General features: G+C 36.5%; 1 protein-coding gene across 3 annotated transcripts; it reads left to right on the top strand.

Annotated features, from left to right (window-relative positions):
* Positions 1-423: 423 nt before the first annotated feature.
* Positions 424-19777, top strand: IFI44 (interferon induced protein 44). 3 transcript variants are annotated; one of them, XM_068963829.1, is made up of 9 exons: positions 424-499; positions 740-1191; positions 3839-3875; positions 4805-5000; positions 5162-5308; positions 11857-12028; positions 13267-13367; positions 15447-15621; positions 19039-19777. In XM_068963829.1, exons 2-9 carry the CDS (start codon positions 750-752, stop codon positions 19041-19043), a joined length of 1275 nt encoding a protein of 424 aa, XP_068819930.1. In that variant the 5' UTR covers positions 424-499; positions 740-749; the 3' UTR covers positions 19044-19777. The 3 variants fall into 3 exon arrangements, with proteins under 3 accessions (XP_068819930.1, XP_068819931.1, XP_068819929.1); XM_068963830.1 differs by lacking the exon at positions 19039-19777 and having other exon boundaries at positions 740-1076; positions 1167-1191; positions 15447-17088; XM_068963828.1 differs by lacking the exon at positions 19039-19777 and having other exon boundaries at positions 15447-17088.
* Positions 19778-21270: the final 1493 nt, after the last annotated feature.

Raw genomic sequence — 21270 nt, 5'->3', positions numbered from 1 at the left:
AGAGGAGGCAAACAGAAAAGTAGAGGGACCAGTTAGGAAACTGTTTAAACAATCTGCATTTGTTGGTTTAGAATATATTGATAGCAGAGATGAAGAGAAATGAACATATTTGAGATGCATGCTGGAGGTAGAATAGACATTGCTTTTTTTGTGGGTCCATGTTTAGAAACTGAATTGTCCTTAAATTTTTTTTAAAATCATTAAAAAAAGTAGTGAGCTATTAAGCTTTCTTCCTTCTGACTTCAATTCCTTGGTTTTTCTAATATCATTTTTATATGACTTTACTATCTGAAATTAACTGGATCCCTTTATGCTGACTTACTAGAGGAAGTGAGCACAGAGCCAACTGGGCTGGACCTCACTAAGTTTCAGTTTCCTTTTCGCTGCTTCCCCAAAGCCTTTCCTTTTGCTGAGGTTTTTGGTCTCACTTTGTGCCTGCCTAGTTGTCAGACAGAACAGCTACCCTCAGCTTCAGCCCTTGAAGAGATCCTCCAAACAGGTAAATGGCTTTCCACTTTTCCTAGCCTCTTGCAAACGGTTGTCTTTTTTTTCTTTTTTTTTAATTAAAAAAGAAATCATTTAGAATGAAAAACTAGCTAATGACTTTTCTTGCTATTTATTCACCCTCTGTTTACATATTTCATTTGTAACGCAAAGTAAATAAGAAGCATTAATGCAAATGTTTTGGCAGTGCAAAAATTTCAATACTTAATGGAAAATGTATTTGATTTTCCACCAGATTGAGAAGTATGGCAGTGGCAACTCGTTTGACATGGATGCAAGAAAAAAAGCTGCAAAATTACTTTGGAGAAAAGCAGTTTAGCCTTCTCTATAAGGCCAGTGTCCATGGATTCTCTACTAATGGTTTGCTTCAGATATGCTCTAGACAAGGACCTACTCTAACAGTGATTTACAGTAAAGATCGGATTGTTGTGGCATATATGCACAAGAACTATGGGGAAGGAAACTATTTAATCACTGTTTTTGTCTTTCAAGAGACTACAATTACAGAATGCAAAGTAGGACCATTTAAACTACTTATGTCATTTGATAAAGACCCTGATGGAAATCTTGAAGTCAGTATGCATCTAAAGGAAAAAACCATGTATTTTAGTGCAAATGCAAAGGAAAAACTTGGACTATTTCAAAATTATATTTCCTTCCAGGACTGTGAAGTTTTTCGATGTGAAGGTAAGTTTAACCGGATAACCCTTCACATTTGGAGGGTTCTAGCTGACCCATTCATGTAAGGAACAATAATTTTTTATACTTGTCCTTATCATCAGGAAGTCCAGACTGAAAACTGGCCCCAAATTGTTTTCTGCAACACAAACATGGTCAAAAGTTGCATATTCAGAGTTCTCTAGAGTGTGAGGAAGGGATAGGGAGGAGGAGATATTGTGGAAGTGAGAGAGAGAGAACAGAAAGCAAACTTGAAGATTGATTGTGAGACTGTTAGAAAGAAACCAGAGCTTGAACTTCTCTTGGCTGGTACTCCATGCTTTCTGCTGCAGTCTCCTATTACATCAATCATATCAAAAGACCAAAGTTAGTTTGCCCATTGTTCTACTAAAGACATAAATTGTTTCTTATATTTACTGTTACAACCAATGCTCCTGTATTATCTGTATGCATATAAGTACACAAAAATACTTCTTTATGGTAACGTCCCAATAGTGGAGTTGCTGTTTAAGAATTATGTACATTTGCATTTGGATAGATACCTTCCAAAAGCTTCAGTTGTCTGTGCTACCCACAAAAGTGTTGTAGACATGCTTGTTTATGGGCCAGATACTGCTCCGGACTCTAAAATAATACTATGCTGCCTTTAATCTTTAGCTAGTTACATGTCAATATATCAATTTGTAATTAGAAATGGCTTCCAGGTGGCTCAGTGATAAAGAATCTGCCTGCTAATACAGGGGATGAAGGAGACTTGGGTTGGATTCCTAGGTCAGGAAGATCCTCTGGAAAAGGAAATGGCAACCCATTCCAGTATTCCGATGGATAGAGAAGCCAGGTGGGCTATAGTCCATGGGGTCACAAAGAATTTAACATGACTGAAGTAACTTAGCACATAATTCTTAGCCAAGAACATACTGTTAAAGATATTCAAGAGAGAAATACCATCCTTGTAGCAAATATCACTAGTTTATTTCCCAGGAGATAAGACTACTAGCATATTTATAAGAAAATTAGACCTAGTTACTTTTTTTCTTTCCCTGGTAAAGAGAGTGAATGTATCCTAGGTCAGTTGTTTTAACTTCTACCTCCCTAATGATACATCCACAGTATTATATATAGTAGTAATTTTTTCCTTTTTATTTTCCTATAATATTCATTGTAATGATTCCATCACACTGTAAAGAAGATCAAGTCACTTTTGGTGACCATTTGGGTTTTCCAGTCTGGGCCTAGTACAAATAATATTGCTATAAATGTTCTTGTATATGTCTTTTTGTTCATTTATATATATAATTTTTTTGAAGAATATAAGTATGAAATTGGTCATCAGGTATGTGCATATTCAGTAGATACTGATAAAGTTTTCCCACATTGTCATACCTATTTTCATTACCATAAGCAGTGTATGAGACTTTCTGTCTCTCTAAAACTTTCCCCAAATCTTTTATTACTGATTTTACAATTTGTAGCCATTCTGGTATGCAACTTGTGGTGTGACATTTTGTGAATTTGGCTTTTTTTGATTAGACTAGTTAGTAATTTATTTCATATTTTACATTAATTACTATATTAATTTATTCTTTTTCAATTTATGGAAATTCGCCTTTTAATTTTTGTTATATTCTTATATTTCTAAGATTTGTTCCCCTTTATTCTTTTGTTTCTATTTTCTGTTTCTTTCCTTCTTTCTTGTCATTCATGAAATATACACATCCCAAGTTGATATTAAGTATTTATATTCTTATAGTCTATACATTTACAATTGTGATTTTTATTTCCTTTTGGATGTTAAAGCTATCTAAAAAGTGCTTTGTGAAATCCTAAGAGGTTTACCTTCATTCTTTTCTAGTTTTATTATGTTGTAGTCATTGAACACAGTCTTCACTATTTCAACCTTTGGTAATTTAAAGAATATTGCTTTATAACCATGCATTTAGCTATATCTATAAATGTTCCACACAGTATTATTCTTTTGTTATTTAGAGTTACCAGCATCACTACATCTAATCCTTTCAGTCTTAAATCCACCAAAAAAGAGTAACCCTTTCCAAAAAACAAAAGAATGCTGAGCTTGAGTCTCACTGGTTCGGTGAAGATGCAAGTCTGCCCTTGAATCCTTTATTGTGCTCTCATTGTTTATGCACAAGTACTACATTCCTTTTTACACCAAGAAGAAAATCAATTGGATTGGAAGTTCTAAGAGGCCCAACAGTTGATAGTAGGTTTTAGAGAAAATCTGGTGCCTGTAGTTTTTTATTTGTGTGTCTTTGTACATTATCCCCTTCAGATCTATTGGATTTATGGAGAAGATATTTTAGAGTATTTCAAGTCTTTCCCTGGCCTGTCTATGCCTCTAGGCCTTGCTACTCTGATTCAGAGAGGCCCCAGCTCATATCTCTCGTGTTGGAGTGGGTCACACACTATTGCTAAATAATTTGGTGAGAAAAGATCTTGCAGTGCCCACCAGCTGTGGACTCTTCAAATGAAATACATTAAGGAGATTTCCTGTAATTTTCTACTTGCTTTTTACCATACTGTACTGTTCTGCAGAAAGGCAATTTTTGCATTTTTTTCTAGTGACTTCATTGACATTCATTCAGTTCCAATCATTCAACAACCTGTAATCTTCATTATTCCTTGATTATTTCTCTAGATTTATTGGACGAAAGGAGGATGAATGGAATTACTGTGTAAGTCAATGTTTTAACTTTCTATTATTCTGTTCATTATCTGAGAATTATTCTACTCTCCTTTCCTCTAAGTCTCTTCAGTCATGTCCAACTCTTTGTGACCCTATGGACTGTAGCCCACCAGGCTCCTCTGTCCATGGGATTCTCCAGGCAAGAATACTGGAGTGAGTTGGCCATGCCCTCCTCCAGAGGATCTTCCTGATTCAGGGGTTGAACCTGTGTCTCTTATGTCTCCTGCATTGGCAGGTGGGTTCTTTACCACTAGCACCACCTGGAAAACCCTATTCTACTATACTGTCTGTCAATAAAATTGGTAGTGTAAATTATAGCATATAAATTGTGTGTCATGAAGAACAAACTATAATCATAAAATATTTCATAATTTCAATGTTAAAGCAAAAGAGCACTGAGTGGATGAAAGGCATTTCTAATGTTTTTATATACTTAAAGGGAAATTATTATTTGGCTGAATGTCTATATTTTTGCTTAGAATTCTTAGAGCTATAGTTTTAACTATTTCAGGGCAGGGGTGGTTGGCAGGGCGGGAATAGTTATGATGAACTTCAAGAACATGTTAGAAACCATCTACTTCTATAAACTTCAAAAGTCACATATTGTGTTGTGGTTTTTGAAGTCTATTATTGATAATTTATCTTCTTGTTTAGCATAATTGCTGTTTATTCCAAGATTTATATATACTTAAGTCCAAAAGCCTTTATGTCTGATTGGTTTTAGTTAAAACTGTTATTTTTACTTTTACTTCTTTTACAATAGGATTTGAGATAAGATAGTTTCATGTCTTTTTATACAAGTTGCTAGTTAGAAATAAATAATAACACAGAAGAAAAGAGACTGAATTCTAGGAAAATTTATGGTAGGGTCTTATGATTTAACCTTAGTCAACTTTTAAACTTGTCTTATCTAAACAGGCTCAAGGAGAGCTTATTGTGTGCTATCAGAAGTTATGTACCATATGGAGGCCTGGTTCACAAAATTCGCATTCTGCTTCTGGGTCCAGTTGGAGCTGGGAAGTCTAGCTTTTTCAACTCAGTGAGATCTATTTTCCGAGGCCATGTAACGAACCAGGCTTTGGTGGGTTCTAATCCAACTGGGACATCTGAAAAGGTGAGTCCATGCTAGATCACTCAGCTTTTTCTTCTTCGTTCAAGTTAACTACATATGAAATGTCTTTTGCTGATCAATTTCATTACACATAGAGTTCATTTCAATTTACAGTGTTTTTTTTTTTTTAGTGAGTTCTTAAAGCTGCTTTTTTCCCTTTACAGTACAGAACATATTTCATTAAGGATGGGAAGGATAACAACACTCTGCCATTTATTCTGTGTGACTCAATGGGGCTGAGTGAGAAAGAAGGCCTGGACATGGATGACATACCCTATATCTTAGAAGGCCATTTTCCTGACAGATACCAGGTATGATTTAGCTAATTATTGAGAATGTATAATTGATACTTAAAATGTTTATTTTTGCTCACAATTGACAATATCAAACTCTAGTGCATTGGAATTTACTGTGTTAAACTATACTTGTCCATGATCCTTTTCTGCTTTTTGATATTTTATTTTATAAAGAATTAAAACATCCAGGGGGCTTCCCAGGTGGTGCTAATGGTAAAGAACTCGCCTGCTAATGCAGGAAACTCAAGAGACCTGGGTTCTATCCGTGGGTCAGGAAGATTCATTGGAGAAGGGCACAGCAACCCACTCCAGTATTCTTGCCTGGAAAATCCCATGGACAGAGGGTACAGTCCATTTGGTCATGAAGAGTCAGACCCAACTGAAGTGACTTAGCACACCAAGCATCCAAAGGATTCTTCTGTCATAGCTGTTGTAACAATGAATGCTATTTTATGTTCACTTGCTTTTGGTTATGTGAAACAGAAATCTAACTACATAAATATACTCACATGGGTGATTTTTCTTATGTAACAGGAAGTCTGAAGGTAGGCAGTGTGGCAGGTTATTAATTTCAAGAGTGCTTCTGACTTTCATTTCTGAGATCCCTCAGCATAAGGCATAATGTTTGCCCTCCCAACCCCGCATTCATATGTTGAAGGCTTAATCCATAATGTGCTGAGGTTTGAGGGTAGAGAATTTTGGAGGTGATTAGATAATGACAGTGAAGCCCTCGTAAATGCAATTAGTATCCTTGGCTAAGAGTTGGACACGACTGAGCGACTTCCCTTTCACTTTTTACTTTCCTACATTGGAGAAGGAAATGGCAACCCACTCCAGTGTTCTTGCCTGGAGAATCTCAGGGACAGGGGAGCCTGGTGGGCTGCTGTCTATGGGGTCACACAGAGTCGGACACGACTGAAATGACTTAGCAGCAGCAGCAAGAAAGGACACAAGAGATGACCTCTCTAGAAGCCATATGAGGACACAGCAAGAAGGTGGCTCTCACCACACACCAAATCTACTAGCATTTTGATCTTGGATTTACTAGCTTCCAGAACTATGAGAAACAGAAGTTTTTCTCTCTAACCTGTGACAGCAGGCCAGGATGACTAAGACATGTGGTTTTAATCTTTGTGTTCTCAAGATGATCATGCTAAGCACTCTCAATATTCCAGGCAAGAAAAAGGAAAAGATTAAAGAGAAGAACTACTTCAGTCAGCCTTTAAAAAAAACAAAGTTCCTATTCCTTTTTATAAACATTTATATAATTAAGTTAATTATCAATTCATCTTGTTCCAAATGAACAGTCAAATGTGCCAACATCTTTCATTGAATGTTTTTGCATATTTTTCATTCTAAATATATATATTAATTTTTATTCCATAGTTTGTCTTATATATATTTCAATTCCATTGTGATATTGTTATTATATTGTCTAATTGTTTTAATTTCCATGGCAATAAATTGTGTCTTGATAACTCACTGGATACATCATTCATTATTCACTTCTCACAGATTTTTGACTATTTCATATATACAATTTTTCAAATGAACTTGTTTGTGCTTTATTTTGTTGTTTCTATGTTTGATTTGTTGGTGCTTTGATTGGGATGATGTGAAAACTTTATATTGCATGTCGATATACATCTTTGCACATCCAGTATTTTTATCCAGAAACAGAAAATACTTTATTTTTAAATTCATGCAAGATTCTTTCATTCCTTAGTGTCAGGTTATCTTGTAGAGGTAGCTAAGTTTATTTTAAAATGTTCTTTAAAAGAAATATTTGTTATAGAGAATTTTAAACCTATGTAAAAGCGGACAAAACTATTTAACAAATTTTTCCTTTACATTGCTTCAAAATTTTTTATTTATAGCCAAACTTGATTCATCTATGTCTACCCACATTCTTCTCTCCTGTATTATTTGGAAGAATATATGAGACATCATAACATTTCACCCATAAATGAATATGCCTTTAAATATATGTTGCTATTGTTGTTGTTCATTTGATAAGTTGTGTCTGACCCTCTGGGACCTCATGGATTGCAACACACCAGGCTTCCTTGTCCTTCACTATCCCCTGGAGTTTGCTCAAACTCATGTCCATCGAGTCAGTGATGCCATCCAACCATCTCATCCTCTGTTGTCCCCATCTCCTCCTGCCCTCAATCTTTCCCAGCATCAGAGTCTTTTCCAATGAATCAGTTCTTTGCATCAGGTAGCCAAATTATTGGAGCTTCAGCTTCAACATTGGTCCTTCCATATAAATATTCAGGATTTATTTCCTTTAGGATTGACTGGTTTGATCTACTTGCAGTCCAAGGCACTCTCAGGAGTCTTCTCCAGCACCACAACTTGAAAGCATCAATTCTTCGGCACTCCACCTTCTTTATTGTCCAACTCTTATATGCATACATGACTATGGGAAAAACCATGGCTTTGACTATATGAATCTTCGTCAACAAAGTAATGTTTTTCCTTTTTAATATGCTGTCTAGGTTTGTCATAGTTTTCCTTATAAGAAGCAAGTGTCTTTTAATTTCATGGCTGCAGTCACTGTCCACAGTGATCGGGAGCCAAAGGAAAGAAAAATATGAAACTGCTTCTATTCCTCCCCACCCCCTTCTATTTGTTATTAAGTGATGGGACTGAATGCCATGATCTTAGTTTTTTGAATGTTGAGTTTTAAGCCAGCTTTTTCACTCTCCTCTTTCATCCTCATCAAGAAGCTCTTTAGTTCCGCTTTACTTTCCGCCATTAGAGTGTTGTCATCTGCATATCTGAGGTTGTTGATATTTCTCCTGGCAATTTTGATTCCATCTTTGTGATTCATCTAGTGTGGCATTTGTGTAATGTACTCAGCATAGAAGTTAAATAAGCAGGGTGACAATATACAGCCTTTATGTTCTTGTTTCCCAATTTTGAACCAGCCTGTTGTTCAATGTCTGACATGCATACAGGTTACTCAGGAGACAGGTAAGGTGGTCTGGTATTCCCATCTCTTTAAGAATTTTCCACAGTTTGTTGTGATCCACACAGTCAAAGGCTTTAGCATAATCAGTGACACAGAAGTAGATATTTTTCTGGAATTCCCTTGCTTTCTCTATGATTTAACAAATGTTGGCAATTTGATCCCTGGTTCCTCTGCCTTTTCTAATCTAGCTTGTGTATCTGGTTCACTTACTGCTGAAGCCTAGCTTGAAGGATTTTGAGCATTACCTTGCTAACATGTGAAATAAGTGCAATAAGTGTACAGGAATCTGAACATTTTTTGGCATTGCCTTTCTTTGGAATTGGAATGAAAACTGACCTTTTCCAGTCCTGTGGCCGCTGCTGAGTTTTCCAATTTTACTGACATATTGAATGTCGCACTTTAGCAGCATCATCTTTTAGGATTTGAAATAACAGCTGGAATTCCATCACCTCCACTAGCTTTGTCCATAGTAATGTTCCCTAAGGCCTACTTGACTGCACACTCCAGGATGTCTGACTCTAGGTGAGTGACCACACTGTCTGATTATCTGGGTCATTAAGACCTTTTTGGTAGAGTTCTTCTGTGAACTCTTCCCACATCTTCTTAATCTCTTCTGCTTCTGTTAGGTACTACCATTTCTGTCTTTTATCACGTCCATCCTTGCATGAATTGTTCCCTTGATCACTCCAATTTTCTTGAAGAGATCTCTAGTCTTCCTGGTGGCTCAGATGGTAAAGAATCTGCCTGCAATGCAGGAGACCCAGGTTTGATCTCTGGGTGAGAAAGACCTCCTGGAGGAGGGAATGGCTACTCTTCCCAGTATTCGTGCCTGGAGAATTCCATGCACAGAGGAGCCTAGCAGGTTACAGTCCATGGGGTTCCCAAGAGTTGGACATGACTGAGAGGCTAACATTTTCACTTTTATTTGAATATATATATCTATTTTAAATTTATTATTAATATATATATTTAATTTATATTTAACATGTCAAATGTTTATATATGTATGTGTATATATATATATATATATATATATATATATATATACACACACACACACACACTCATGGCACATATGTGTCTTTTATTAAATATAGCCATAATATGCTTATCACATCTAAAAGTTATACTTGTTCTTAATTGGCAAACTATTACCCATTTCTCTTTATCATGCATCTTTTTTTTTTTAAACAGTTTCTTAGAAACATTATTCAGATAAATCTCTCCAGCCTCTTTTAGTCTGTATGTTCTGCCTCTATATCTTCTGGCATTCTTCTTTGAAATGAATTTTTTGAGAAATCTAGTTGTTTGTTCTCTAGACTAACCCATAGTCTGAACTTTGCTGTTTGTTTCAATTGATGTGGGTTTCCAAAACCATGGCAAAAATTCCAAAACTATGCCTGGGGCATGTTTAAATTCAGCTTCTCCTTCATAGGTGGTGCTGTGTTCTTTCATGAAGAGGCATACAACTTTGGGTTTTCTCATTTTTCTAATATAGATATTCATCAGTGTTCAATGTCTAGGTCCTTTACTGAAGTGTGAAAAGAGTGATATTCTCTTTCTATCACTCCTTCATTTCACATATGAAAGAGGAACTTTTCCTCTTCTATTACTAGATTATTTACTAGATTATTTAGACCTTATATAGGAAAGGTAGAAACGCATGCTCCATTTTTTCTCTTTTTTTACAAACTTTTGAAACAAGAAGTTAGTTCTTTGTATCTGCCAACAATTACCATTTATTATTTTATTATCCATATGAACTCATGAATTGAACATACTTGATGTGCTTCTGTTTATTATGTTTTTCTCCATTTTGATGCCAAATATACCATTTTTGACAAGTGGAAGCCTCTACATTTTGGATACTGAGTGGGTTTTTTTTTGACAGAAACCCAAAAAATCTTCTATATTTCTTGTTTATGATGTACTAGATATTCAAACCACATTGTATATATTTCCAGTTCTAGATTTTAAATCAGTGATTTCTCTAAGGAGTCTTTGCTTGGGTCATTAGAACTGTTGATTGCTTCTTAGGTGGCCACTGGTTCTTGCCCTTTTCTGTAGACAGGGCTAAGATACACACACACACACACACACACACACACACACACATACACACACACACATATATAATATATGTACTTATGATAAAATATATTATGAATTCATGAAGAAAATTTCCATTCAAATTCAGGGCTAGAGAATTTTTACTTAATCTCTTCTATCTCACATAAACCTAAAGGAAATTAATTCTGAATATCCACTGGGAGGGCTGATACTGAAGCTGAAGTGCTAAAACTTTGGCCATCTAATTTGAAGGGCCTATTCATTGGAAAAGACTCTGATACTGGGAAAATTGAGGGTAGGAGAAGGGGGGGTGACAGAGGATGAGATGGTTGGATGGCATCACTGACTCAATGGACATGAGTTTGAGCAAACTCGGGGAAAGAGTGAAGGACAAGAAAGCCTGGTGTGCTGCAGTATATGACTTAGCCACTGAACAGCAATCTCTTACATTTGTATCTCATTTCTCCCAAGCAGAGAATCCCTATTCTCAAGTGCATCAGAGGTGGCAGAATATCATATCACCACTCATTTGCTTTATTGCACATAATATTCACTGTGGTCTCAGAGCAAAATTTCTATTACTACTATGAACAGTCTAATCATGATCATATTTAATACCAACATAATATAAATACAATCAAAGCTGGAAACAATTTAGTCTTTTAGCAGATTTTTATATTCAATTTAGGAAATATGTAACAGAAATATATAAATGACTATGCTTTCGAGTCAAATTATTTATCTCTGTGTGGTTATGATCCCACTGGGTATAAAAGCTTATTTGTTTAAAGTTAAGGATAGCTTTTAAAATTTAGTTTTATATTTATATTTATCATCTATACAAGGTCAAATCTAGAAAAGAAGATGTACTCAAAGAATCCATCTCTTCTCTGACTCATAAAATACATTCCTCCTCTTTTCTTATAAGTACCCATATAAAAATTTGTAGTTTATTTGTGGTTTCTCCTTTCTTAGAGCGGTGATAAAATACTTTATGTCACTGATGAATCAGATTTTTGCCACTACAAACAGTCCTGAAGTTAATAGCCTTGTATGTATATCACTTTGTATTTTGCCAGTATATATGTGGGACAGATTGCCAGCATAGGAATTGCTAGTTCAAGAGTAAACACATCCTATTTTTAATCACTTTCCCCCTTGTATTCTGCCGGTACCAGATTTCTTTCTGAATGCTTTCACTTCCACCTTTATCCACATTGCTTCTTCTATCTTGAATGCTTTCTACCATCTCATTATTCCCCTTATCAGACTAACTCTCCCCCAACATTTTAGCTTTCTGAATATATGACCTTTCCTCACAGAAGCTTTACCTGACCATATGAAAGGGCAGCCATCTAATTGCATAACAACTGTCTTCCCTACCAGATTGTTAGCCCTTTAGTGTTAGAGACATGCCTGTTTTGTTCAGTTTCAGTCACTCTAACTGTGCTTGGTGCAGAGTGTGTGCTTATAAATATTCATTGAATTAATATGTTGCTTTATCTTTACTTTACAGTTTAATTCCTTGAAACTAAGGCCAAAAGGCATTGGTAACCATACAGGCTGCCCATTGCTGAAGGACAGAATCCATTGTGTGGCATTTGTGTTTAATGCCAACTCTGTTGGAGAGCTCTCCCATGAGATGGTGGAAAAGATCAAAAAAATTCGAAGGGAGTTGATTAAGTCTGGTGAGTCTCTTTCCACTTTACTTCTAAGGCAAATGATTATATTGTTGGGTGGTTTGGGGACAGGATGAAGAACTTAAGAAATTGCATATGTGAATGCGTGTGTGCTAAGTGGCTTCAGTTGTGTCTGACTCCTGGAGTCTCTATGGACTGTAGCCCACCAAGTTCCTCTGTTCATGGGATTCTCCAGGTAAGAATACTGGAGTGGGTTGTCATCTCCTCCAGGGGATCTTCTCAACTCAGGAGTTGAACCCACGTCTCTTATGTCTCCTTCAGTGGCAGGCAGGTTCTTTACTACTAGCGCCACCTGGGAAGCCCTCATAGGTGAATATTCCCCTGGCTAATCAGTGTGATTCCATCAAATTAATCATTCACAAGCTGAGTGACTTTGTGCCTCAATTTTCTGATCTATAAAATTGTAGTATAATCATAGAGCCTACCTCAGAGATTTATTACAAAGATTGAACAAATCAATATAGATGAAGAGATTACTATAATCCTCACTGCCTGCTACCTCGGCATTCTAGCATGTGTTTATTTACCAAGAATCCTAAATTCCCCCTTGTTTCTTAAAGGGCTAGAAAGTAGAAAAGAACATTTCAGTAAGAAAAAGATGTAGGAAAGCAAGATGTTGAGTAGGGAGAGGTAGCATCAAGGCTTCGGAGAAGGTAAATAGGATTAGGGAATTAAAGTGCCTTAATGGTTTTTCTAGGCTCTGTTTTCCATTCTGTTTGCAGATGAGCCAATTTGTCACAACTTTTATTAAGTTAGAAGCAGAGAATGATTGATTTACTTGCTCACTGAAATTTAAAAGCTTTCAAGGGTGGTGTGCAGGAAGGTGATTGCTAAAACTCCTTCTCCTTCTTGAGGCGTCTTTTCCCCCATCTTGTGTGTTAGAGTTCTTTTGGTTTTCTCTAATCTCCATAAAAACACAAATGTTTGGATAGGATGTGAAATCAGTCAATAATGCTATAGTGTATTTTAGTTACCTCTTCCAAGAGGTGGTTTCTTTTGAAGTCTTGTTTTTTCCCCTAGGAGGCAATGAAGGATATTTCCTCTGTTAGATGAATTCCAAGGATGAATGAGTAGTTAAGGGGGACATTTTCTGTGGGGGATACGGAACCTTCTCAAGTCTCTGAAATTGCTCCATAGATAGAGTATTGCATAACTGATAGCTGATTAAATGAAAAATATTGGTGTTGTCTTTAATAATGAAAATAATATGGATCTTTTTGGCATAGATGTGGTCCATGTGGTGTTGCTCACTCATGTGGATACCTTGGATCTGATTACGAAAGGTGACCTCATAGACATATACAAATGTGTGCCTGTGAAACTTAAGGTAATGGGTGATGCCATTTGTAAACATATTTTCTGGGGTATTATGTCACTCTAATCACATATTACTGTGTATTAAAATAAAAACAAACACTTATTGAGTTTAAGAAGAATTAAAACAATTGCTTGGGATAACTCAGGTTCATTTTCCAATTTTTAAAAATTAAATATATATTTATCTTTACACTGACACAGATATTTCCATTCACTACAATTTAATTCAGTTAGGTTCTATTCAACTTACATCAATTACCTTGATGATCAAGCAAATATGAGAGTCTCCAATCAAATACACAGATAACAAAAATAATTTCCCTGTAGTAAAAAGCTTATAATTTTGTAGGAAGAGGTAAAGAGACTGGGGGAGGTGGTAGGATAAGAAGAAATTGACTAAAGAATGTGATATGATTGAGTGTGATAAACAGAAATGATTAAAAATAAAATGTTTTGAAAATTTAGAGAAGGGAAGATAATACTTTAAAGCGGAGAGGGGTGATTTCATTACTGGGGTGGTACTGAGGAGGAGCATTTCAGGAAGTGAAGGGACCAAAAGGGGAAAAACTGAGGCCCTGAATAAGCCAATGCATCAATAAGGGAAAAGGTAGTGTGTATCGGAAGCATGACACTGTTTAGTTTAGGGGAGGGCTGAATCCTTGGAGTGATAGAGAGAGGAAGTTACATTTGCATGAGATGATTCTATTAATTAGGTGCATTATATGGAATTACAGCAATTTTTTTGAAAGAGCAATGGTATGACCAAAGTTAAGCCAATAAAAATCTGCCACCTATGTGCAGAATAGATTGGAGTTGAGGGAACCTGGAGGTGGGAACCACAGTTGGGAGGAAATAAAGATAGTAAATATTTGTGAGAACTGCTGCTGCTTAGTGGCTTCAGTCATGTCTGACTCTGCGACCCCATGGACGGTAGATCACTAAGCTCCTCTGTCCATGGGGATTCTCCAGGCAAGAATACTGGAGTTGGTTGCCATGCCCTTCAGGGGATCTTCCTGACCCAGGGATTGAATCCGGGTCTCCTGCATTATAGACAGATTCTTTACCACTGAGCCAACAGGGGAGGCCATTGAGCACTAAATATGTGATGTATTTTCTTATTCAATACTTCGTAACAACTTTATGAGATGGGCACTGTCATCACCACATTTGATAGATAAGGAAACAGAAGCACACAGAGTAAAGCAATTGCTAGTTTACTGATGGTGCTAGGAGGTGACAGAGTCCTATTTTGAACCTAGGAAGTGTGGTTCCACAAATAAACTAGGCTAAGCTTGAATTAAGCATAACATTAACTTAGTCTAGTAAAACCGACTTATCCTGAGAATAACCTTTAAAAGGAAACTGAAAGGGAACTTCCCTGGTGCTACAGTGGATTAGAATCCACCTGCCAATGCAGGGAACACGTGTTTGATCCCTGGTCCAGGAAGATTCCGCATGTCCTGGAGCAACCCAAGCCCATGTGCTGCAACTCCTAAGCCTGAGTGCTGCTACTACTGGAGCCTGCGCCCTCTAGAGCCCACACACTGCAACTGCTGAGCCCACGTGCTGCAACTACTGAAGCTCATGTGCCTAGTGCCTGTGATCCGCAACAAGAGAAGCCATTGCAATGAAAAGGCTGCACATTTCAACTAGAGGCTAACCTCCACTCGCTACAACTAGAGAAAGTCTGTGCAAAGCAGCAAAGACCTAGCACAGCCAAAAACAAATAAATAAAAATTGAAAAGAAATTTAAAAAAGAAATGAAAGGAAATGATAGATTTTAATATAAGGTGTTAAAATGCTTGAATTTCAGTGTAGTTTGTATGAAACTATTAGGTACCTTTCACTTCTAATTCATATTGAGTCTATTATGTGTATTCTAAGTGAAAATTAGCAATGATATTAGAACTTGACTTGTGAAGTTCTTGAAGAAACCCCTTTATGGGGCCAGATCTCTGTCTCTACATTCTCCAACAGCCAAAGCATTGCCAAGTTCTTACTTTATGTTCGTACTTTCATAATTTATATTGACATAAAATTGTATTTTGCACTGTTTTAAGATTTCTGGGCTTTGCATTCTCTATTGCAGCTAGAGGCAGTTCACAGAAAACTTGGATTCGCTCTTTCTGACATCTTTGTGGTTAGTAATTATACCTCAGAGTGGGAACTGGAGCCTGTCATAGATGTCCTGATCCTCTCTGCACTGAAAGAGATGCTGTGGGCTGCAGATGACTTCTTAGAGAATTTGCCTCTTGAGAAAACAGGTAGATGTGTTTGATGGTGTGAAAGCTTCAAGGTGTCCACTATGTGGCTACTTCCAGTTTGGGTATATACTGGACCTACACTATTTCTTCCCCTTCTTGTCTTGTTTTAAAATGAAAACTTGAAATGATTCACCTCTGTCTTAACAGACCAAGCAGTATCCTTGTTCTCTTTTGTCAAAATGGGCTTTGCTGCTTGGGACTCAGAAAGGGATTGACTCAGCATTGTTTCTAATCAGATGGGATCTTTGATTATTGGTCCTTCCTTGGAGCTTTATCCTTATGCCTGTTTTTTGACTTGACTTTTCAATGGCTTTCCCTTATCAGAGCCTGTCTTAATGCAGTGTAATCAGTTCTGGGTAGAAGTGGGTACTTTTCCTGTTTATGACTTCAGATTTTAGTATTATGTGTATTTCCTATTATCAACCTGTGTATAATACATGCTGTACTGTTCCAATCAAAGATAAGGCAGGAGTGTTAACCTAAACTCAAAACTTATTTCAGTTTGTGGGAAATCAGAGTATCATATTATCTCTGGCTCTCTCGCTTGCAAACCCCTGGGAAACTGTCACATTACTACGTTTGCAGTTCCGACTCTGCCATCTTGGTTTTTCCATTCCTTCTCTTCCTCGTGGGGCATGCACTCCCAAAGTCAGGGTTGGCTTAGCCCAATATTTCTATAGCCCAATATTTCTTCTTCCTACTGGTTGGTTTTCCTTGCTGCTGCTAAGTTGCTTCAGTCGTGTATGACTCTGTGCAACCTTATAGACGGCAGCCCACCAGGCTTCACCGTCCCTGGGATTCTCCAGGCAAGAATACTGGAGTGGGTTGCCATTTCCTTCTCCAATGCAGGAAAGTGAAAAGTGAAAGTGAAGTCATTCAGTCGTGTCCAACTGTTAGCGACCCCATGGACTGCAGCCTACCAGGCTCCTCCGTCCATGGGGTTTTCCAGGCAAGAGTACTGGAGTGGGGTGCCATTGCCTTCTCCGTGCTTTTCCCTGGATAACCCATTAAGAATATGTTGTTTCCCTTTACTCAGAGATCAGAAGAAAGAAATGATCAAATGTGAATAAAGAAAATAAGTGAGCATGTTGCACATTAAAGCTTTTAATTTCATCATAGAAAAGTGAAAAGTGTGAAATGAGAAAACACAGGAAAAAAGGAAGCAGTTGAACCCGAGGGGGATATTTTATCTAAATCTAGAAAGAAATCACATACAAAATCATAATACCTATAAAGAGGAACAGCACAATTTAAGTCATTAATTATATAAAAGACTAATAATTTCTTTAAAAATTATGTACTGTATCTGTGAAAAATTAAAGTTTCTTCTTGTAAAACTGAAGTCTAACTTGAGTGTGTGCATACGTGTGTGTGTGGTATGTATGTGTGATTTTGGAAAAGATTATTCTAATACAGCTTGTCAACATCTTCTGACCTTCACCCATATTGTCTTAATTTTTGCCTTCTTATGTTATTTCTAAAGTGCTTGATTCTCTTTGGGTCCCTATTAATGTTGTATTCTTTAACCTAAAGCCATTTTTGTTTGAATATCTGAACACTTCTTCAAAGATGTAGCAAATTAATATTACATAGAGATTTCATTTCATGTAGCAATGAAAATTAGAGCTATAACTATATACAATAGTATCAATAAATATTAAAAATATGCTATTGACCAAAAGGAGAAAGATATGAATGAATCTATACATGATGAATAGATTTATATAAATCTCACAGAAGTTCTAAGTAAAACAAAGGGAATGATAAGCTTAAAAATGATGATGGTCATAAAAATGAAGATGGTGATGATATTTCAAGGTGGAGAGGGGCTGTATGTAATATACTGCAATTTATTATCTGTTCTATTAATACTATTCATAGGCCTGGGGATTATCTCCAATTTGGGACTGTTATGAATAATGCTACTGCAAAGATTCTTATGCACATCTTTTGAGGCACATATAAAAATCATCCCTAAGATGTATAACTGAGAAATTGCTAGCTCATTGGGTCTGTCTACATATCCTCAACCTTATTGGAAACAATCCATAGCCTCTTGACAGGTGAATAAGTAAAAAGATGTGGTATATCCGCACAATGGAATACTACTCAGCAATAAAAAGAAGGAAATATTTTTACAGGCAAGTGTAGGAGACAGGAAGAATAAAAGAAAAGCAGGCCCTGGCAAGGGCCACAAAATAAATGTGTAATTATTGATAAACTGGATGCTATAAGGCATGAGACTCTTGGAACATGTCCAGAGGGAACAGTTCATAATCTTGAAAACAAGGTATGATCCTGCGACCCCAGACTGTTTCTCAACTGGCTTCTCAGAATCACATGTTCTACATATCTGGTGAAAAATCTATAGATAAGAATATCAGTCTTAGTTACTGATTTGCTATTGGTTACTGTTTCTTAATTACTCAGTGGTTAATGATCATTTTCTTCTTTGTCCCTGAAGGCCACATGAGTTATAGTTTAACTCCCCGCATATTCTTTCATTCACGGCTGAAGGCATAATAAAGCTGGCTTGGATTCGGTTTCGGCACCTTCACCTTGGAGCGGTGTTGGTTCCCTGATCCTCGCTTTTCTCTGAATTTTTGTGTCTTGTTTCTCATTCTCTCGCACTTTCGGAAACCCTGCTTGTCGAACTGGTCTGGACAGGCAAAAACATACACAAATCAGGTAGACTATTTTATTTCTTTACCTCCCAAGGTGGAGGGGGTTTGTGAAGAGTGAGTAGCCACCTGGTGCTTCTGCAGGAGCTATAAGTGTCCTTTGTTTCGATCAGAATGGTGGTGAAATGGATATTTGCTTTATATCATTTTTAAGTTGAATATTTGTATTTAATGTACTTTCCTGCAGGTATTGTATATTCCATACCAACACAGAAAAAAATTAATATCATAGAAAACTTTTGGAATTATGCAGAACTGGATCTAAATCCCTATTATGCCACATAATTTGCAATCTTTTAAAAAATCTTTAATTTCCCATCTTACATAGATATGTCATAAACACTAAATTAGATAATATACGTAACTAAATCATTAGATAATATATGTAATTAGATAATATATGCACATACATAATTAGAGAATATACATAACTACATTAATATGTATAATGTATAATATGTATATATGTAATTAATAATATACGTGAATTAGGTGATATTCATAACTACATTAATCATTAGTGTAGGCACTTAGAAACATAAACCCAGATACGGAAGGACATTGCTAGTCTTATATTACAACAGACCAATAATCAACTATCAATCTCTCTATTGTAAATTTAATTTTATTGTAGTTGAAAACAAGCATAAGATTTGGACTTGGTAACTCATAAAAAATGAAAGAGACTTAAATTGAATTTTCTTTCTTTCTTTTTGTTTGTTTGTTTGATATGCAGTTTAAAGAAGATACACCTTTAGCTTTAGGAGCATACTGCTTTAGGAGCATACGTCTCGGATTCAAAATCTGAAACAGTCAACAGAAACAAACTAAATGATTGGGTCATTTCTGCCCCCTAGTGGTCAATGCTCTAAATGGAGAAGACGGTGAAGGTTGAATTTGGAAGCTCAAATAAAAACTAAGGCTTCTAATTTTGTTTTTTTTAAAGGACAACCATCAGAGCAGAAAAAAAATTTAACATATAATTTTGTTAAAGGTATTCATTATTGAATCGAAGATGATTTTCTCCTGGTGTTGAATATATGACAGCTTTGGAAATGCTGTGTTCTGTGCTAGAATTTTTTTATTCCTGGCATTATATCAGACATTGTTTATGCATGTTTGCAAACTAAGGTATTATTAACATATCCTATTTTAGCATATTTAAACAGAAATTTGAACGTATAATGCTCAAGGCCTATGGTGATCAATAAACACATACAATGGGAACTTTTGTCTTTTGCTTTAAAACAATGTTATTCCCAATGACATTACTTTTGGATAATGAGGTTTGAACCCACTTACACATGAGTTAATTTGTGCAGGCAAATTACATTCATGTAGAACAGAAGAAACATTATGCTTCAAGAGTCATGTTCCTTCAATGTGCATTTATATTTGATTTAATATTATTCCATACGAAAGAAGAGTCTGCAAATTAGTTAAAATAGCACAGTGCTCCAAAAACATGACGATGTGCCCTGGTTCCCTACCAATGCTTCTTTCAGAGATTTATGATGAATTCCTTTGCCTACACAGCATTATGTCCAAACTTCTTAGGATATTTTTCCTAATCTGGACATACTTGATCTCAAACACTAAAGCAAGTGCTCCACTGAGTGACCTCCTCTTCCTAACTGTTTTATGCATTGTCCATCTCCATGTGATTGTTTCTACTTTGGGGAAGTTATTTAATTTCTATGTACCTTGTCTTCTCATCTGGCAAATGGGAATAATTATAGTATCTACCTCAGAGAATTGTTTTGAGGATTAAATAAAAGTATACTTAAAGTACTTTTTGAAGTGTCAGAAACACAGTAGACAGTAAATGTTGTTGCTGTTGTTGTTTAGTTGCTAAGTCATGTCCAACTCTTTTGTGACCCCAGGAACTGTAGTCTACCAGGTTCCTCCATCCATGGGATTTCCCAGACAAGAATACTGGAGCGGGGGTGCCATTTCCTTCTCCAGAGGATCTTCTAGATGCAGGGATCAAACCCATGTCTCTGGCAGGCAGATTCTTCACCACTGAGCCACTAGGGAAGCCTAGGCATGCTATTCGTGTTTCCCTTCTGTAGTATTTCATCTCATATACCTCTCTACCACCTGCCAATCAGGAACTGATTTCTCTGTCATTTGCATTCTGCTGACTCTTTGTAGACACTGTTCAAGCATTATCACACTATATGTTATTTAGCTATATGGTCATGTATGGGCACACTGCTTTTTGTGGCCAGTTCACTTAGTACAGTTTCTGTGAATAATAGATGTTCAGTAATTTTTGAAGGAATTAAATGAAGTGATTAGAAAACATATGAAGACTTATGTGGATGTGAACCTGATACCTGAAAACCTAGCTGAGAATAACATAAAAAAATCTACAGCTGATTCTGGAGCAACACATGTTTAAACTATGGGCCCACTGATAGTAGATCTTTTTCAGTAAATATATTGGACAAAATTTTGGAGATTTGCACTGGTTTGAAAAAATGACCGATAAACCATCCATGTAGCCTGCTGCTGCTGCTGCTAAGTCACTTCAGTCGTGTCCGACTCTGTGCGACCCCATAGACGGCAGCCCACCAGGCTCCCCCATCCCTGGGATTCTCCAGGCAAGAACACTGGAATAGGTTGCCATTTCCTTCTCCAATGCGTGAAAGTGAAAAGTGAAAGTGAAGTCGCTCAGTCGTGTCCGACTCTTTGAGACCCCATGGACTGCAGCCTACCAGGCTCCTCCGTCCATGGGACTTTCCAGGCAACAGTACTGGAGTGGGGTGCCATTGCCTTCTCCCCATGTAGCCTAGAAATATTAAAAAAAAAAGAGTGAAGAAAAAGTAGGTATGTCATGAATGCATAAAATATATGAATATACTAGCCTATTTTATCATTTATGGTCATAAAATATGTACAAATCTATAATAAAAACTTAAAATTTATCAAAACTTATGCATTAAAACATGTAAAAACCATACTT

This window comes from Capricornis sumatraensis, chromosome 2 (genome assembly GCF_032405125.1).
Source record: "Capricornis sumatraensis isolate serow.1 chromosome 2, serow.2, whole genome shotgun sequence".
Taxonomy (NCBI): domain Eukaryota; kingdom Metazoa; phylum Chordata; class Mammalia; order Artiodactyla; family Bovidae; genus Capricornis; species Capricornis sumatraensis.
The sequence above is the reverse complement of the archived record's forward strand: the minus strand, read 5'-3'. Positions and strand labels throughout refer to the sequence as shown.